General features: G+C 42.1%; 1 protein-coding gene across 1 annotated transcript in view; it reads left to right on the forward strand.

Moving 5' to 3' along the window:
• The window catches only part of TRPM1 (transient receptor potential cation channel subfamily M member 1), a 61,449-nt gene that overhangs the window by 37,477 nt on the left and 3,491 nt on the right, over positions 1-20,481 (forward strand). The window contains exons 19-24 of the mRNA XM_070478370.1: positions 634-762; positions 3,760-4,011; positions 5,490-5,664; positions 8,055-8,199; positions 10,039-10,241; positions 11,801-11,933. Of these exons, the coding sequence (XP_070334471.1) occupies positions 634-762; positions 3,760-4,011; positions 5,490-5,664; positions 8,055-8,199; positions 10,039-10,241; positions 11,801-11,933 (1,037 nt within the window). The remainder of the gene's footprint in view (positions 1-633; positions 763-3,759; positions 4,012-5,489; positions 5,665-8,054; positions 8,200-10,038; positions 10,242-11,800; positions 11,934-20,481) is intronic.

Genomic DNA, 20,481 nt, shown 5'->3' on the forward strand with positions numbered 1-20,481 from the left:
GGGAAGATTCAAGAAGGAAATTAGCAATGCAGGGAGGAGTCAGTAACATTTTCCAATTTACAGGAATGTAGAAGGCACACCAGTATACTACTTAAAGTTTCTCTATTTATCATAATTTTGTGCAACTTCATAATTTCCCCATGAAGCTGATGTGTGTGCGTGCATATGTGTCTGATTCTTTGCGACCCTTTGGACTATGGCCCACCAGGCTCCTCTGTCCATGGGATTTCCCAGACAAGGATGCTGGAGTGGGTGGCCATTTCCTCTTCCAGCAGATCTTCCCGACCCAGGGATGAAACATGAGTCTCCTGCATCTCTTGCATTGGCAAGCAGATTCTTTACTGTTGAGCCATAAGGGAAGCCCCATGAAGCGGAAGTAGCAACAAATATACTTTCATTTAGCGAGTGGACTTTCAGTGTGCATATTATGCTAAAGTACAAAATGCCTCCCAACCTGCCTCAAGGTTCTCTGACTGCACCTGTGATGTGAGTGGAAGGTTTCCTCTAATAGAGTCAGTGCACCTAGAAATGAAAATTTGTTTTAGAGGATGTGTCCCCCTGTAAACAGGGTTTCAGAGCTTTTCCAGGCTCTGATCCTCCCCTCAGACACTACTGTCGGTCTCTGCCTTTCAGATATCCTACCTGGGGTACCTACTGCTGTTCAACTATGTCATCCTGGTGCGGATGGAGCGCTGGCCCTGCCTCCAGGAGTGGATCGTCATCTCCTACATCCTGAGCCTGGCCTTGGAGAAAATTCGGGAGGTGAGGCTGTGAAGACCTGTCCCAGCCCCACCCACCAATGACTTCAATTCAGATGTAGATTCTTTATTTATTTAAATTCTTTTTGGCCACAAGGCACGCAGGATCTTAGTTACCCGACCAGGGATTGAACCTGTGCCCCCTACAATGGCAATACAGTGTCCTAACGGCTGGATCACCAGAGAAGTCCTCAGATATTGCTTCTTATTGCAAAAATGAGTCATGTAAATTCCAAGTGCCCTGGATGTTTTCTTTCCAGGTGTCACAATCCCAAGTTGATTCTATTCCCTCGCAGATTTATATGCCTTCTGTTTCAAACTGAAACTGAACTTGGAAATCAGAACACAAAGCAGAGTAGATGGTGTTTAGTAATAAAAACAAGTCTGAGGGCCTGTAAAACCAGCAGGAATTATGCCAGGTACCTGAAATAAACCCATGACTCCAACTTGGTACAAATTGGGGCTCCATTTTCAGGGAGCTGAATGTAGACAGGGAGGCGTAGGATATGACATTTTTCTTGTAACTTAGGACTTTGAACCAGTCTGTCCTAGCTGGGTCTCCCTCCATCTGAGATGGGGATTCTTGTGCAAGTGGTTTATTAAAGGAGAGCTTCCAGGAGAGCAGGAAGAAAGAGCAGGGTGGTCAGGCCGGAGAGGGGACAGGGCTGAGGGAGGTGTGGCTTCAGTGGAATCTGTCCCTGGCCTCATTGGCAGGGGACTCTGAGTGTATTCAATACTGTAGAGTCTGTTCCATCTTGACCAAAGGGACCTGAGTTTCATACCCACATCAGTCAGCCATTGGGGCCTCTGGGTAAGGCCTCCCATTGCCCAAGGGGGCAGGTAGGAGGGAACAGTGGCCTTTGCAGCAGGTGGGGACTGGGCACCCCCACCCAGAGGAAGCCTCCAGCACCTCTGGGTAGGCTTCCAGCACATCTGCTGCAAACACAGGAAACAGGGTTTTCAACTAAGTGTTGAGAAAGGACAGACACCAGTTCATGCACAACTTACATCACGGGGACGTGAAACTCACATATCTGAGAGGGCAGCCTGTGCAGGTGGCAGAGAAAGTGTAGGCCAGATCCTTTTCTTTCTAATGTCACCTACAGGTTTCAGCTCATTATATCAGTTTATAAGAGAAAGCTTACATCCAAGGAAATGGCAACCCACTTCAGTATTCTTGCCTGGGAAATTCCGTGGACAGAGGAGCCTGGCAGGCTACAGTCCATGGGGTTGCAAAGAGTTGGGCACAAGGGCACGACTAAATAGCAACAATATGCCCAAGAAGAAGTGAAGTTGAGATAGCACACAGCAGAATTTTGTATTCTTTCTCCCACTGATAGAGAAGCAGTATTATTTATTTTGCAATATATTTTTTGTATTGACCCTTTCACTGAACTGAAACATTATTACTGGCAACTTCTTCCCAGGAGAGCTAATTTGATGCTGTCAGTCTGATGACAGCCCCAGATGAAAAGTGCCAAGTCTAAAACATTACAACCCATCTCCTACAACTTCTTTCTTTTCTAGCTGGGCTTCATTCAAACTCTGCATGCGACAACTGGGACTTTCAAGGAGCCTGTGTGCCAGCTCTAGTGCCACTGTGAGCTCACTGAGCACCAGCCCTCTGCTAAGACACTGTTCTTTACTGCACAGAGCCCACCGTCCTTGCCCTCCACCCCCAGTTATAGGAAAGAGGGCAGCAGGCATAAGTCAGAGTGCATGAGTTTTTAAACTAGTGGATGCCTTCTGAGTTGGCTTATGAATGGCCACCACCCGTCCCACCCCTGGGGTCCCCAGGACCTACCAAGAAACTCCATAACTAAAGAGGCACCACCTTTAAAGCCCCCACCCTGCTGCACATCATAGCTGCAGCTATGTTTGCTTTCTGTGTGCCCCTGCATGCTGCTTGTTAAATATTTTCAGTTTTACTCTGAGGAGAGACATCAGAGCTTTTCTAGGCTCTGATCCTCCCCTCAGACACTACTGTCGGTCTCTGCCTTTCAGACACTTTGCTGACAAAGGTGTGTGTCTGTTAGTCACTCAGTCATGTCCAACTCTTTGTGACCCCATGGACTGTAGCCTGCCAGGTTCCCCTGTCCATGGAATTCTCCAGGCAAGTGTACTCGAGTGGGTTGCTATTCTTTTCTCCAGGGGATCTTCCCAACCCAGGGATTGAACCTGGGTCTCCTGCATTGCAGGCATATTCTTTACCCTTTGGGCCACCAGGAAAGCCTCTGAGAAAGTGTCCTTTTAAGCTGTGGTAACTTTGAAAGGGTAAGATCTCAAGCAGGAGAAAATGAAGCTCAGCTTTCCCCTGACTTCTCATCTCTGAGTTACAAAGGAATCTGGGCTGATTTACCCATCCTATCCCAGTCCCTCCATCTCCTCTGGGTGGATGCCCCTCTGTGGGACCACATAGGTTTATCTCTGCTCTAGGGTTTTCCTCCTGGACTAACTCTGGAACATGGGCTCTCAGGCACGTGTCCAGAAAATTGGAAAAGGGGTCAAAAGGCAGCTGCTTTCATAATGGCCAGAGGGACATAACTCAGAAGGCATTTCCTGAGAGTTCATGAAACTAGGAATCCAAAGGAGTCTTGTGGAATTTCCCTTTCTAGATATGTTATCTGCCTAAGAAGATGAGTACTTAGAAATCTAGAGCAGGAAAGGGGACCAGATGCCCTGGAATGCTGCTGTGCTATGCTTAGGTGCTCAGTCGGGTCCGACCCTTTGTGACCCTGTGGACTGTAGCTCACCAGGCTCTTCTGTCTGTGGGATTCTCCAGGCAAGAATACTGGAGCAGGTTGCCATGCCCTTCTCCAGGGGATCTTCCCAACCCAGGGACTGAACTCAGTTTGACCACATTGCAGGCAGATTCTTTACTGTCTGAACCACTAGGGAAGCCCCTGGAATGCTGCTCCAGCCCTCAGTACCCAAGATTCTAAGGTGAAGCTTCCAACACCACTCTCCCTGACTTTCGTTGTTGTTTGGCATTTCTTTTCAGATCCTCATGTCAGAACCGGGTAAGCTAAGCCAGAAAATAAAAGTTTGGCTGCAGGAGTACTGGAACATCACAGACCTCGTGGCCATTTCCATGTTCATGATCGGAGCCATCCTTCGCCTCCAGAAGCAACCTTACATGGGCTATGGCCGTGTGATCTACTGCGTGGACATCATCTTCTGGTACATCCGTGTCCTGGACATCTTTGGTGTCAACAAGTACCTGGGACCCTACGTGATGATGATCGGAAAGATGGTTAGTACTGATGGCCCATGAGGAACTGCAAGCACTGAGGCTGTTGGTTAGGACCTGGGGCCAGGTCTCAGGCGTGAGTCTGTGACGTTTCATTTGATCTTTCCCCAGCAATTGGTTTTCTACAGGAAATGTTCTTTGCTTTAAGCTCTTCTACATATTGATCACTTAATTAAATCCAGTTGACAAACAAGAGTTAAGGGCCTACTGTATGTATATGTATTTCTGGCAATAACCCAATGGTTAACCTCCTAACATGATGTAGAAGCCAGAGACAAACAGGTGGGTGCCGCCACTCCCCCACTCCAACTCCAGACAGTTTTCAGATCACACGCTCTAGACTGTAGTAACCTATAACTTGGTCAGTGCTCAGTTGTGGTTGACTGCAATCCCATGGACTGTAGCCTGCCAGGCTCCTCTGTCTGTGCAGTTTTCCAGGCAATAATACTGGAGTGGGTGGCCATTTCCTTCTCCAGGGTATCTTCTCAACCCAGGGATTGAATCTGCATCTCCTGCAATCTACATCTCCTGCATTGCAGGCAGATTCTTCACTGAGTGGACACAGGCAATGCATGTGATAAGGTCAAGATAAATCCATGGCAACATTTATCCAGAAGAGGCTATAGAATATGAAACTAAGAATGAACCATCCTTACATCACTTAAAATAGTCTCAGTGCTAGGACTGGTCCCAAAAGACAGGACATCTTTCAAGTTTAGGAATAACTCTTTGTATGGCAAGTGGTTTTGAGGGAAGGGACATATAGTCTAGGTGATCCCAGTCAGGGCTCTCATCTTCAGGGATGTTCAAAATTAAGAATTACACAAGGCCAGTATTCATAGTAACCAGAGCATTACTCACTGTAACTACTCACTATTTGTATAATGAACGAATGTTAGTACATACTCTCAACTCACCAACTTGTTACCTCCTTAGACATCTCCTCTTCTTACTCCTGAGTTTCCCTTATAAATTCCTGTTTTCCCATAATGTTTCCCTTTCTCTACTTGCAGTTGTAGTTACTAGAGGAATTTGTTTATGGGTAACAAGAGAGGAGGGCCTTCACTGGTGGCTCAGATGGTAGAGAAGCTGCCTGCAATGCTAGAGACCTGAGTTCGATCCCTGTGTGTTGAGAAGATCCCCTGGAGAAGGGAATGGCTATCCATTCAAGTATTCTTCCCTGGAGAATTCCATGGACAGAGAAGCCTGGTGGGGTACAGTCTATGGGGTTGAAAGAGTCAGACATGACTGAGCAACTAACACACACACCAGAGAGAAGAAAGATTGAGAGCAGGAGATGGGAATGGCAATGTTCTAGAATAAGGTGTATGTGTTGCATGGAATTCAAGAACTAGTAGCCCATGGATGGGAGGGAGAAGGGGAAAGAAGCTTCCGCCATCCTAATTAAGCACTCATGAAGTCTCTGAGGGGAGCACACAGTAATGAACCAGGTGGACTTGGCCCATTTCCTCTCTCCTCAGATGATTGACATGCTGTATTTCGTGGTCATCATGCTAGTGGTGCTGATGAGTTTTGGAGTAGCCCGTCAAGCCATCTTGCATCCAGATGAGGAGCCTTCTTGGAAACTGGCCCGGAACATCTTCTACATGCCCTACTGGATGATCTACGGGGAGGTGTTTGCAGACCAGATAGACCGTAAGAATAGAATTCATAGTAAGATTCTCTTCCCTGCTTCCCAAGGCAGATGATCAGTTCCAAATTAATGGAAGACCTGTGTTAATTTGGGAGTAAAGCATTTTTTATTCTGTCATAGGCATCCAATTATTTTATGAAGAAATCAGTGCATATTATGAAATACAGATTTTTTGAGATGCCAATCTTCTACTCTGAGAACCACTCCCTGGAATTCTGAGTCTCACATCCCTTGAGCACATTCTACACATGAATGTGGTCCCAATGCCAACATCCTAATTTTTCTTCAACCTAAGTCTCTTTCTGCCCTAAGATAGAGCTTGTGATGTTATTTCAGCCAAATGAGAGAGTGAGCATGAGGGTGACTAGTGCCTTGTTCATCCTCTTCTTCAGGATTCATAACTCCTTTTCCATATAGCTGTCCATCTCCTCCTCACTCCTGGGGTGCTATTTTTGTACTATCAACAGTAATATGGATGTTAGCAGAGGAGATGAGCTGCAATCTAACATGAATTTCTGGGGAATGCAGGCCCCAGCTCTGCCCAAGCTGAGTTGGTAGGTCACAGTGTCTCTCGTGTTGTAGGGAAGTGAAGTTCATGATTTCATGATTACAGATTTCACCTGGACAGTTACTGCATTACCAGTGAACAAGCATCTTCAGACCCATATTCATATTTGCACCACATATTTTGATTTGTATGTTGTATTCTGTCAAAAAGTGCCAGGTACAGTACCATGGCTACTACTTCCAGTAGAAGCAGAAGCTTCTTTAGAATAGAAGGTTTTGAACATCCTTGAGTTGTAGGAGATGCAGGGTTGTTCAGTGTATCTTCACTAGGTGAGACTGATAACCAGTTCACACAAATGCCTTCCATCTACTGCATCTCATCATGTGATTCAGACCACAATTTTATCATGATTATCTCAGAGTCAATTAGTGGATGTGTTTGTAGCTTGGTAAACCAGAACATAAAAATCTAATTTGGTTTCAAAAGAATATTAACTTCAGAAAGCATGCATAAATGTGGAAAAAGTCCCTGGATCTAGACATAAGTTGTAATATTTTTAAATTAAATTGGGTAATAACAGAAAATGGAGAGGCAAACTTGAGGCTATTTTCAGTAACAGTGGGAAATGTAGATTTTCAATTCTTGATCTGATTACTTCATAGTAAGTTTGCATTTATTTGTGCTGATGAGGTATTTGAGTTGGCATACAGGGGATGCTTGATTGGTCAACCTACACATTAAAATGATCATCTGTCAGTAGCCTCATGTCTTTTTCACAGTCTTTTTAACTAGTGAGCTTTAGCTATTGCTTATGACATATAAAATAAATATTCATGAAATATATATACATATATTTCCTAGAACTAATAATGTGCACAATTCTCCTAAGTAGATCACTGTTTCCAAGTGTGAATGTGTAATCCCCTTGAATACTTTGCATTTCTTGACAGTAAAACAGTTCTTGTATTACTCATCATTTGTTTGACATTTCTCTCAACTATCTTATTTTCTTTTCTTCCTTCCTGTCAAAACTAAAAAAATAAAATGCTGCTATCCAATCACTCTATAGTCTACGCCATGGAAATTAATCGTAAGTTTACACATAATTGATGACTCTAGTCTATGGAATGTGTGTATTAACTAGTCTCTTCCTCAGCTAATTACCCAGAGTTGTATGCTGGTTTCAAATACTTGTTTTCTGGTATCAATGTTTTTTTTTTTTTTTTAAATAGGAAGTGAAAAAATAAGTAGACTGTGAATTCATGGATATTACTTCGTTAATGACTATTAGGATCATCCTATCTTTTTCCTCAGAAAATAAGTCCCATAGGATCAAAGTGGCGTTTCCGATGAGCAGAGAGAAAAAAGATTCTTTTTCAAACAGAGCACAGAACAGTCAATTAATGAATTTGAGCCTAGAGAGGATACTTACCTCCTACCTCATAATAAAATCATTTTCAAAGTTAATGATCAAGAAGACAACGTAAGTTAATATTACATAATTAGAAGACCCAATCACTTTAAAATGGTTAACAGTAAAAAAAAGGAAAAAAATCCATAAAGACAGATGTGTCTGCTTAAAGATGAATGAAGAATTCACTTAAAATTCATTATATATTTTCACTGTAGATTGAAAAACACAACACAGAAATGAGAAAATATTTATAAATATGACAGGTTAAGAATGACTAATTCTGAGTGCAGAAATGAGTTTCTTATCTCCTTTGTATGAATTGATATCTTTCACATGGAAAATTACTACTTAGGAAATCAGAAAAAAAAATCAAAGTAAAAAAGAAATAGGTCCTTTAATAGCATAGGTCAGTTATTAATCTTTTCATTCTACGTGAAAATCAAGCACAAAAAGACAAACTCTCATTTCAGCTCCTTGTGGTGACAACCAGTACGATGAGGAAGGCAAGCGGCTCCCCCCTTGCATCCCCGGTGCCTGGCTCACGCCTGCCATCATGGCCTGCTACCTGCTAGTGGCCAACATCCTGCTTGTGAACCTGCTCATCGCCGTTTTCAAGTGCGTGTCTCAGCTGATGATCATGTGCTTACTGTTTACTACTTTACAGATTTTCAGTCTAATCTCAGAAACCTCCGAGGCTGCCTGGGGTTTACACGGAATCCACTAGGGCTTTCAAATGTGTACAAATTTTTTTTTTTGCAGTCTTTTTTGTTCAACCACAATCAGACTTCATGTGTTCCTAAATAAAGAGCTGACACCTAAATATATTTAAATTCAATCTTAGTTTGTATTTTAACACTTTGGCATGAATTTTAATCTAATGAAAGTATTTCCTCAGATGAAAGTCTCTTGAGATAGAAAGATTTATCAAGTTGAGTCTTGAATTCATGATCAGAGGCACAAAAGCAAAGCTAATCTTATAGGCTGTGGCAATAACTGGACACTAACCTAAGCAAACTCCAGAAGGTAGTGGAGGACAGGGAAGCCTGGCATGCTGCAGTCCATGGGGTCACAAAGAGTCAGACATGACTTAGCCAATGAAAAACCATGACAATTACTGTACTATTTATTACATGAAATATTTTTCTTATCATTTACTGAATAGAAGATAAAGTGACCTAGGGAAGAAATGGCTTAAAATTCATAGTCCAGTTTTCTTGTAAAATTTGCCCCTCTTGGCATGATGCATTGAGGATGTGACCATGTTTAATAAATGTTGAAAAAAACTATTTTAACTTCTAAGATGAAAAATATGAGAGAAAAATCCCGCACAGAAATAGACTCTCAGAGCTGACCCACTCCAGTATTCTTGCCTGGAGAATCCCAGGGATGGAGGAGCCTGGTGGGCTGCCGTCTATGGGGTCACACAGAGTCGGACACGACTGAAGTGACTTAGCAGCAGCAGCAGCAGAGCTGACCAAGGCACTGGAGAGAATATGGTTACACTCCTGACTTGACGGATGAGAAAATGAAGGTTTGACAGAGGTTAACTGGCTTTTCTAAGGACCCTCTGTAGACCACATACTTGATCAGGATTCCAGCAATTCTAGGCTTATTGCTTTCTGCTGGAAGCTAAAAGAAGACAAAGATTGTACCAACCTAATATCCAAAATATCCAAAATAATGTACCTTCAATCAAAATGTTCAATAATTAATGAACTCAGTTCTAAAAAGCTGTAGTCAACTAGTTTTATGACTGAATTGAAAGTATAAATACTTCAAAATGCTTAGTTGAATGGCTCATATCTTTAACTATATGAAATAAAATGTCCTGAGCAGTCAGTAGACTATGGCGTGGTTTTTCAAGAAAGTAGGGGATAACAATCTTCATTCTTAATTATTTATACAAGTAAAAGGCCCTTCAATGTAGACAAGCCACACTGATAGACAAACCAAAAGACAAGTCATCTAGAAGTCAGCCCTAATTTCTAGAATGGAACCCAAAGGCCATTTTATTGCATATTTTCAATTCAGTGTGAGTAACTCTAATTCTGGGAAATCACAATCAAAAGTAATACAACTGCTTTACAACTTTGTGTTATGTCCTGCTGTACAGCAATGTGAGTCAGCTACATGTATACACAACATTGTAAAGCAGTTATACTCCAATTTAAAAAATTAAAAATTAAAATAATTATTCTAGTGCTAAAAAAAGTAATAAAACTTTGCAAATAGGTTCCTCTGTACCATTTTTCTAGATTCTACATATATGCATAAGTACACAGTATTTGTTTTTCTTCCTGACTTATTTCATTCTGTATGACACACTCTAGGTTCAATATGATTATATGTATGACTTTTGTTTATTATATGACTATATGGTTATATTTGTGACTGTTGTCATGATAAAAAAATTTTTTTAAGTATTAGCTAACTAAACATGTATTCTTTTTAAAGCAATACCTTCTTTGAAGTGAAGTCAATATCCAACCAAGTGTGGAAATTCCAGCGTTATCAGCTAATTATGACATTTCATGACCGGCCTGTCCTGCCTCCACCAATGATCATTTTAAGCCACATCTATATTATCATCATGCGTCTCAGCCGTCGCTGCAGGAAGAAACGAGAAGGGGACCAAGACGAACAGGATCGTGGATTGAGTATGTGCAGCACTCTTCTGTTTCTATCCTGGGCAAGTTTCTAAAGAGAGTTATAATTGGATACCTGTTAGTTTATTACTAATTAATATCACTGAAAGTCCACTCCTGAGGGGATGAAAAGTTGAAAGAGTTCTTGAAAATAACTTTTCTCTATAAATCCATTGTTCCTTTCCAAATGTTTTACTGTGTTACACTTAAGGAGAATGAGAAAATATTCCTGCCACTTTGCCTCTATCCATAAAATAGATGGAAAACATTTCCCAGAAAATCATGCTTGGTTTCACATTCCAAATAGCAGCAATCTGAGTTGTGTTAAAAAGTGAGCTGTTCACTGTTTACAATAGCCAGGGCATGGAAGCAACCTAGATGCCCATCAGCAGACGAATGGATAAGAAAGCCATGGTACATATACACAATGGAATATTACTCAGCCATTAAACAGAATACATTTGAATCAGTTCTAATGAGATGGATGAAACTGGAGCCCATTATACAGAATGAAGTAAGCCAGAAAGATAAACACCAATATAGTATACTAACATATATATGGAATTTAGAAAGATGGTAAAGATAATCCTATATGCAAGACAGAAAAAGAGACACAGATGTATAGAACAGACTTTTGGACTCTAAGGGAGAAGGCGGGGGTGGGATGATCTGAGAGAATAGCATCGAAACATGTATATTATCAAGTGTGAAACAGATCGCCAGTCCAGGTTGGATGCATGAGACAAGTGCTCAGGGTTGGTGCACTGGGATGATCCAGAGGGATGGGATGGGGAGGGAGGTGGGAGAGGGGTTCAGGATGGGGAACACATGTAAATCCATGGCTGATTCATATCAATGTATGGCAAAAACCACTACAATATTGTAAAGTAATTAGCCTCCAACTAATAAAAATAAATGAAAAAAAAAAAAAAGTGAGCTGTCTAGGTGTCATGCAACCCAGCAGACTCAGCCAGACGCTCTGTGCTTGAAATTTGAACTTACAGTGAAAGGAACCAGTTGGGAGCTTGGGATTAGCAGATGCAAACTGGTATACATAGGATAGAAAAACAATAAGATCCTACTGTAGAGCACAGGAAACTATATTTAATACCCTGTGATAAACCATAATAGAAAAGAATATGAAAAAAATGTGTGTATAACTGAGTCACTTTGCTGTACAGCAGAAATGAACACAGTATATAAATCAACGATACCTCAATGCTCTGGAGGAGGGCATGGCAGCCCACTCCAGCATTCTCGCCAGGAGAATTTCGCAGACAGAGGAGCCTGCCAGGTTACAGTCCATAGGATCGCAAAGAGTCGGACACGACTGAATTGACTTAGCATGCATACCTCAATAAAAATTTTTATTAAAAGTGAGCCGTTCATCTCCAATGGAAAGATGATCACTGATATTACAAAGAGTCTTTGTGTGATAACCAGTCCAGGAGGCAGGGTCCTGCCTGCAATGGATGGGGAAACGAGCTAGATTAAAGGCGGCCTGTGAAATTCACAAGGACGCACCTACCTGGCTGATGTCTCACGTGCCAACCTCTTCTGCTTATATGCAGAGCTATTTCTCAGCGACGAGGAGCTGAAGAGGCTGCACGAGTTTGAGGAGCAGTGCGTCCGGGAGCACTTCCAGGAGAAGGAGGACGAGCAGCAGTCTTCCAGCGAGGAACGCATCCGTGTAACCTGCGAGAGGTGCGCCTGGGGCGTGGCCACCGGGGGAGCGGGGAGCAGGGCATCAGGGCCCATGGGGACATCGAGTTCGTTTTAACATTCACTCGCACTTCTCTTGTTGACCCAACTTTGGCTTTTTAACGTGTTTCCCTCCCTGAAATAGTGTGAATGTTCCAGATGATGCTTATATATTGTATAAATAAATGAACGATGACATTTATCACAAATACCCCAGGCCAAAACCAAACCAAAACAAACAAAGCCGTGACAGTTCTTCCCCAACCCCAAAGTGGGTGCCTTTACAATGCAATAAATGGGGAGAACCATCAGCTGCAGGGCCGTGTAACTGCTGGGGACATTTCTCCCCACCCTTGACATACACTGTTGCCTTAGCCAAGGGTGGTCTGTCCCCAGCTTGACCTCCTCATCCTGACTACTGCCCTCCTTGCTCCATTCCATCACCCTTCCACCCTCAGGGAACAGAGGTACAGGAAGGGCAAAGGCATCTGTCCTGGCTACCCATCGAGATCAGCATCATCGCTTACAAGCTACGTGAACTGATTGCCTGTGCTTGGGAGTCAGTCAATTAGCAGAGGAAGGCAGGTCTGGGAGGGACAGAGAGGGTGACTTGTTCCATGCTTTGTAGTATTGCTTTTCCTGCAGCGGCACACCTCAGAGCAACCAGCAAAGGTGAACGAGAACTATCAACCCACACTTCGGACTTTTTTTTCCTCACATTCTTTAGTCTTTGAGAACCTTGATCTCTTCATAAAAGCAACGGAAGCTTGTTAAAGTGTGTGAAAATTGATATGACATTGTTCCAAAGACTTTATAATGGACAATGTCCATAGAAGGATGAGCATAGTGAGGGAGCCATGCCTAAGAGAATTCTGGAGCATCATTCTTTTTAAATTTTATTTATTTATTTTATTTTGGCTGTAACAGGTCTTAGTTGCGGCACTGGGGAGCTTCGATCTTCATTGCAGCATGCAGGATCTTTAGTTGCGGCATGAGAACTCTTAGTCATGGCACGTGGGATCTAGTTCCCTGACAAGGGATCAAACCTGGGCCCCTTTCATTGGGAGCGCAGAGTCTTAGCCACTGGACATTCTACCCTGGAGTCTTGAGCGTTAAAGTTTTCTGAAACCATATATTTCATGTCTGATATACATGTATATACCGAGAAACTTAAAAACATGGTACAATGTCAAAAGACTATGTCAGCACATAGTTCCCAATCAGGAGCCCCAGCAATTATAAGAAAATACATGATACACAGTGAAGTCTTCCGAGTGTGTGTTTAGGCCACCGTCTCTGCCCCAGGCCACAGGAGGGACGCTGCCCTGGGCAGCTACAGGGCTCTGTCCCCTCCCACTCCTACACCTAGTCACCTTGTATTAATAATTCTACTAGCCAAACTCAAGGGTTATCTACACCAGCTTTTGGCCTTAATACTTTTCAGTAAAACTTTGAGACACTTCTTTGCTATTTTACTAGTAATTACTAACCTTTCGAGATTATAAAAAATGATTTCTGTATGAGAAGGATAAGGTGCCTCATCTTATAAACCTAATCTCCACGTTTTAGTTATACGTTTACTTGACTGTAATCACAGGCAGTGATTTACCATGGAAACAGTGCTCTGTTTCACCCTGCCTGGCCCCCTCTCCCTTTCCCAGCATTGTTTGGATTTTTACCATTCTTGGATCAAGGCTCCAGGAATGTGATTATCAGGTCGCTGCCAAATTGCATTTTCCTCCTGGGGCTCCTCGCACACGTAAGAGGAATGAAAGTGTGCTGGGGCTGATGGCAGGGGGTGGGGAGGTAGTAAAAACACAATGCTTCCCATTTCCCTTGGCTGAGTTCTCAGGGTGACCGGAGCACATTCCTGCCCCTTCGTTTCCCTTTGTTGACGCTTTCTTGACTGAATCACAGGTAGATGCCAGAGACAGAAAGAGGAGGGGGTCCAGGAGAAAGTGGCTTTCCTTCACCCTTAACCAGGACAGGTGGGGAGCAATGCAGGGGGTGGGGGGAGAGGATCTCTGTGAAAGTATCAGCAATTGATCTTTCGGTATCCTCTTCCCAAGTACCAGAAAGAGAAGATGCTGGTAAGAAAGACTCTAAGACATAACGAAAAGAAACAAGACAGTAACTGCAAAAAGACCTGAAAGAATGATCAGTCTTAGAAAGGAGGTGGTGATTCCTCTGATGAAGAGAAGGCCGTTCACATAGGGGTGGGGAAGGTGCGGGTAGAGCTTACCTGAAAGTCTTAATCTTATAAATTCATAAGAGTCAAGGATACTTAGATGATAGAAGAGGGGTGGGATGAAGTGGTGGAGTTTCAATGTGCCTGGTAAATGACAATCTCGCTCCTTATGTGACTTTGAAAGCCAAATCAGAGATCGTTGCCGACATTGGACTGAGATTAAAAACATCAGCTTTATTAGTAATAAATTTTGTGTTAGAGGATGTGGATCAGGTCTTGCCAAATACACACCCCTGTCCCCACCCAGGCACAGGAAGCTCCAGGAGCCCACAGGCCCCGCTGCCTTCTCCCCTTCTAAGCTTACCCCATGACCCTGACAAAATGAGAACCCACACTCCCTGCAGGCAGCGGGCTCCCAAAAAGAGAGAGAGAGAGAGAGAGAGAGAGAGAGAGAGAGAGAGAGAGAGAGAGAGAAGCAGGCTCATGTCCTGGTCCCCACTCCAGAAAATCAATTTTTGTCAAGAGTAAATGAAAGGCTAGAGAGCGGCCAAGAGTTTTATATGAATGGAAAATTGACTTGAAAGAAGAAGCAGTAGGAATGGGGAAAAAGAATGACCCAGCAACATTACAGATGAAGCCAGAAGGAGGATCCGAGTTCATCTTGAGGGGAAATACGGTAGGAACGTCATTAACCTAGAGATTGCCTGGTGGCAATAATGACAACACAGTTGTGACTTTGTATTGGGTCAAGTCAATGTGGCTCCATGCCTCTCAACCTGAGGGCAAGGATGCAGAAAGTGAATGATGCTTGAGGTACAGCAAAAGGGAGGCTGATGGGGGCCTGGGCTGCTGAGAACCAGTCAATTCGGGTACCATGGTGATGTCAGGGTTCACAAATGGCAGCAAAACATATTACATCACCTCCAGCCCTGTTTATCCCTGTCTAGCCCCGGAGTCCTGGTCATGATGGATGAAGACTTAGGGACTGTCACTGCTATGTTGGAAGTAAGGGAGAGACAACCTAGGATATCAATAAGAGCTTCATTGAGGGCCTGACCAGAGTCTGGCCAGAGCAGAGAACACAGTCAGGAAAGGTTAATGATTTAGATGACCTGAATTCTAGAATCCAAGGAGGTTTGAGGTGTGCCTGGCCGAGTTGCTGTGTATAAATGATGTGGCATGGAGGCAGAATCCCAGAGAACTTAATATTCTTCAGAGACTACTCAGTCTTTTGCTGACTGAAAAGAATGAGTACAGAAGATTGAAGACTCAAGTATTATTCTTTGTTTAGTCTTTCACATGTAAAAACTCCCTAAGTAAGCACAACCAGGTGCCACCCTGGGTGTTCTCCCTACATTACTAAACTTAAAAGGCAGCCTCATACAAAGAAGCACATGGGAAGTAAAATAGCTGAATTTTGGCTGGATGAGACAACTTTATGATCTATAGACCTGGAATGAAATGACAGGGTAGGAATAGTCTTAGAACTCAACATAGACAACCATGAGATCTTGAAACATGGGTCTTGTCAAGTAGGAACCGGACCTGGTTGCTCCACTAACATTATGTTTTTATGTTACCTTTTAACTCTATCATTAAGGAAATGTTCCCATATAATTTGTGAGATGCCTTGCAGGTAAAGGGTGATCGTTTCACATTAAAAAAATGACTGTACAAAAAATAAGTTTTAATAACTGGCTTACTACAGAGCTCCCAATGTCTGTGTTCTGTCCTTTGCAAAGACACATAGGACTCTTAGCAAGAGAACGTGAATTTGGACCTCATATTTTTTGCGTTTATTTATTTATTTTTATTTTTAATTGGAGGATAATTGCTTTACAATGTTGTGCTGGTTTCTGCTGTAGAGCAAAGTGAATCAGTTATAAGTATCTCTTCCCTCCTGAGCCTCCCTCCCACCTCCCATCCCACCCCAGTAGGCCATCACAGAGCACCAGGCTAAACTCCCTGTGCTATATAGCTGCTTCTCACTAGCCTGGACATTATATTTAATAGATAAGTGTGTATGAAAGTCAATAAAGTTATGCCCTACTTAGGCATATATTCTCTTGGTGCATGCTAAGTCGCTTCAGTCAAGTCCGACTCTTCAACCCCATGGACTGTAGCCCTCCAGGCTCCTCTGTCCATGGGATTCTCCAGGCAAGAATACTAGAGTGGGTTGCCATTTCCTTCTCGACCCAGGGATTGAACCTGCATCTCTATTTTTTTTTTTTTTTTTGAACCTGCATCTCTTATGTCTCTTGCATTGACAGGTGGATTCTTTACCACTAGCGCCACCTGGGAAGCCCAAGTTACTATAAAGTGCCACTGATTTATAGATTGCTGTGCCTATTATGTGAATGGAATGGAAAACATTATTCACAGAGCCTTATCAAAAATGCATTTTAGTTAAACTACTTTCAGGTTTAGTGGTAGAAGATTCAAATTTAAATCCTCTAGGTATTAGATCTACTGAGATACAGATAAAAATATTTGAAGATCTGTAACCACCTCTACCCATATGGTCATGTCATTCTATACCTGTTTAGCACCTAGAGTTCAGGGAATCCTTTCACTGAAAGTTTTCGAAGCTAAACTGAAACTGAAAGCACAACCCACAGAAAGCATCTATAAAGAAAAGAAAAAGTGATAGACTGGGTTTCACCAAAAGAAAAAGCTTTTGCTCTACAAAAGACACTGCTATGACAATGACAAACGAGGCACAGACTGGGAGGAAAAACATGCAAATTGCATATCTGCTGTAGGACTGGTGTACAGGATATCTAAAGAACTCTCAAAACTCAATAATAAGGGGGCAATGATCCGATGAAAAATGGGTCAGCAACTTCCCTGGCAGTCCAGTGGTTAAGAAACAGCGATTCTAATGCAGGGGGTGCAGGGATCTCGCATGCCACAAACAAGACCTGGTGCAGCCAAATAAATAAATAAACATCAAAAAAAAAAAAAAAAAGAACTGTACACCAAAAGACAAAGTAGTCAACTAACTGTATGATAGCTTTAAAGAGAAAACATGACCTTAGAAATATGACATTATTGGAAATATGTCTTTGAGAGGAAATCGACTTTGTTTCATGGGTAGGCCGTGGACCTAGAACAGTTTTTTGTTCTGTGCTGAAAAGAAAACAGAATTAAGATGTCAAAAGTCAGGAAAGTCCGTATCTCACTGTGAGTTCTGTCATAAACAATGGATTTCTCTTATATGCCCTCCTGCCATTCAGTGTGTAGAGATGGGACCCTTGCCCAATGGTTTCCTCCATCCCTTCTCTTTCCCCTCCTGAAATGGAAACCCCTCCCTTGATTTCCATATGTGGATGTCAAGATTTGTGAAACACAGGTAAGTCATCATGTTACAAAAGTTACAAATCAAGGCTGGAAGGGGAGATAGTTCTCCAAGTGTCCTTCTGTTAAATCATTTCAGAGAGAAGTGAATGTCACCTGGTTCTTTCTTCCTTCTTTTACACATGCTCTAAAAACTCAATACAACTTCCCTTGATTTGGCATAAAATGTGCTGTCTCCATACTGTAGCTATTTAAAAACAAGCTTGAAATAACATTCTATTTAATTACTTTTTTATTGGAGTATAGTTGGTATCCAATGTTGCATTAGATTCTGCTGTATAGCAAAGTGCATCAGCTATACACATATCACATATCAGTACACACATATCACCTCTTTTCTGGATTTCCCTCCCATTTAGGTCACCGCAGAGCCTGAGTACAGTGCCCTGAGCTGTACAGTAGGTTCTTGACAGTTATCTATTTTGAAATAATATTCTTAACTTAAACCACATCTTGAGGCTTTGTTTCCTCCACAGCTTCAGCTAAGGGAGTGGCTCCAGTAGGGATGGGGCATTTCTGAGACACCTAAAGAGGCGTCCTACACACAGCGGGGTTATCTCTTTATCACAGGGGAGGAGGGACAGTTAGGGAGATGTCAGGGAGAGAGAATCAGATGAATCTGAGGTCTCCTTTTTCTGAGTGGCTGGTGATGCTGTCTCTGGATTAGGTCACACAAGGGGTAAGTTAGGCAGAGAATTAGAAAAGAGTTGAGAAGATACTTATCTCTGTTTTACCAGCCTATTTATTTTTAAAAGTTTGCACAGCTGCTTTATCTCAAAACTCTTGTGTTTGTTCAAGGATCTCAAGTCTGTTCCAGAGGCAATGTGATTTCTAATACAAAAAGAATGAATCCTCGCGGCAATGGATTTGAAGGGCATGAGAAGACATGACATTTAACAGAGAAAATTAAGTTGGACTTGAAATCATGGAAAATTAGGAGTGAAAAGTTCTTCTGTTGGTCCCTGAAATGCAGGAGAGAGAATTCTTAGAAACTGTAGTTGGGTTCCCTATGGTTGTTGTAGTTGTTTAGTTGCTAAGTTGTGCCCAACTCTTTGCCACCTCATGGATTGTAGCCCACCAGGCCCTTCTGTCCATGGGATTTCCCAGGCAAGAATACTGGAGTGAGTAGCCACTTTCTTCTCTAGGGGATCTTCCTGACCCAGGGATGGAACCCATGTCTCCTGCTTGGCAGGTGGGTTCTTTACCACTGGGTCACCAGGGAAGCCCAATGGTAGTGAAGCTTGTTTTTTTTTTTTTTTTAAATATTTATTTCTTGATTTATTCATTTATTGAAGCATAGTTGATTCACAATGTTGTGTTAGTTTCAAGTGTACAGCAAAGCAATTCAGACATATATATATATATATATATATATTCAGATCCTTTTCCTATAGAGATTATTACAAAATACTGAGTAGAATTCCTGATGTTACATAGTAGGTCTACTTTGATCATCTACTTCACATACACTAGTGTGTATATGTTAATCTCCGTAGGGAAGCTTCTAAAGGAGGAAGTCACATCTCCTCGTACATGGTGAATTTGGTGAAATCGGTCCTCCTGGTGGCAAACTGCCAGGAAGCCAGATCCTTCCTGCTCAAAGGATGTGGTTTCCTAAGGGGCATAAAAATAGTCCTCTCCCCATGAAAAGAATTAAGAATAGAATCCAAGGACCCTCCCACACATCAGAGCACAGCTGTTCAATGTGGCCAACAGAAGTAGAACCTTAGCAGGTTTTAGTTCAGGCAACATTATGATTTCACAGGCTGTTGCCTGCTTATCTAAGAGTTAAAAGAAAATCCAAAAGCAGATATTTATAATCTGCTATGATCTTCCTTACAATCCCATAAGGGAATACCAATTATTAAATATAGTTAACAATTTAAAGTTAATAGGTATTCCTCAGATAGTTAAGTGACTTGTTGTCCCTGAAGTAAAATATCTGATAATCTGAACTTAATTATTTTTGCATTAAAAAAATTATTTCATTGAAGTATAAATGATTTATAATATTGTATTAATTTCTGTTTCAAAGTGTTTCAGTTATATACATATATATATTATTTTTCATATTCTTTTCTATTATGGCTTACCCAGGATATTGAATATAATTCTCTGTGCTATACAGTAGGACCTTAATTGATTATACATTCTACATATACTAGTTTGCATCTGTTAATCAGAAACTCCCAAAACTTCCCTCCCCACTCTCTCTCCCCCTCGGCAACCACAAGGTCTGCTCTCTAAGTCTATGAGTCTGTTTCCACTTCATAGATAGGTTCATTTGTGTCACATTTTAGATTCCACATATAAGTGATATCATTTGGTATTTGTCTTTCTCCATATGACTTAGTTCACTTAGTCTGATATTCTCTAAGTCCATCCATGTTGCTGCAAATGCCATTATTTCATTCTCTTTTATGGCTGAGTAATAAGCGACTTAGCAGCAGCAGCAGCAATATTCCTTTGTCTATACACACCACATCTTCTTTATCCATTCATCTGTTGATGGACACTTAGGTTGTTTTCATGTCCTGGCTATTTTAGTGCTGTTATGAACACAGGAGTTCATGTATATTTTTGAATTATGGTTTTCTCTTGATATATGCCCAGGAGTGAGATTGCTGGGTTATACTGCAACTCTATTTTTAGTTTCTTAAGGAACCTCCATACTCTTCTCCATAGTGGCTGCACCAGCTTACATTCCCGTTGACAGTGTAGGAGGTTCCCTTTTCTCCACACCCCTCTCCAGCATTTGTTATTTGTATACTTTTTGATGAGGGCTATTCTGTCTGGTGTAAGGTGATAGCTCATTGTAGTTTTGAAATGGCAACCCACTCCAGTGTTCTTGCCTGGAGAATCCCAGGAACGGCGGAGACTGGTGGGCTGCCATCTATGGGGTCGCACAGAGTCGGACATGACTGAAGCGATGTTAGCAGCAGCAGCAGCAGCAATAATTTGTGATGAACCTAAACTTAACTATTAACAATGTATTTTCTGAATCCC

Source organism: Odocoileus virginianus, chromosome 16 (assembly GCF_023699985.2).
Source record: "Odocoileus virginianus isolate 20LAN1187 ecotype Illinois chromosome 16, Ovbor_1.2, whole genome shotgun sequence".
NCBI classification, from domain to species: domain Eukaryota; kingdom Metazoa; phylum Chordata; class Mammalia; order Artiodactyla; family Cervidae; genus Odocoileus; species Odocoileus virginianus.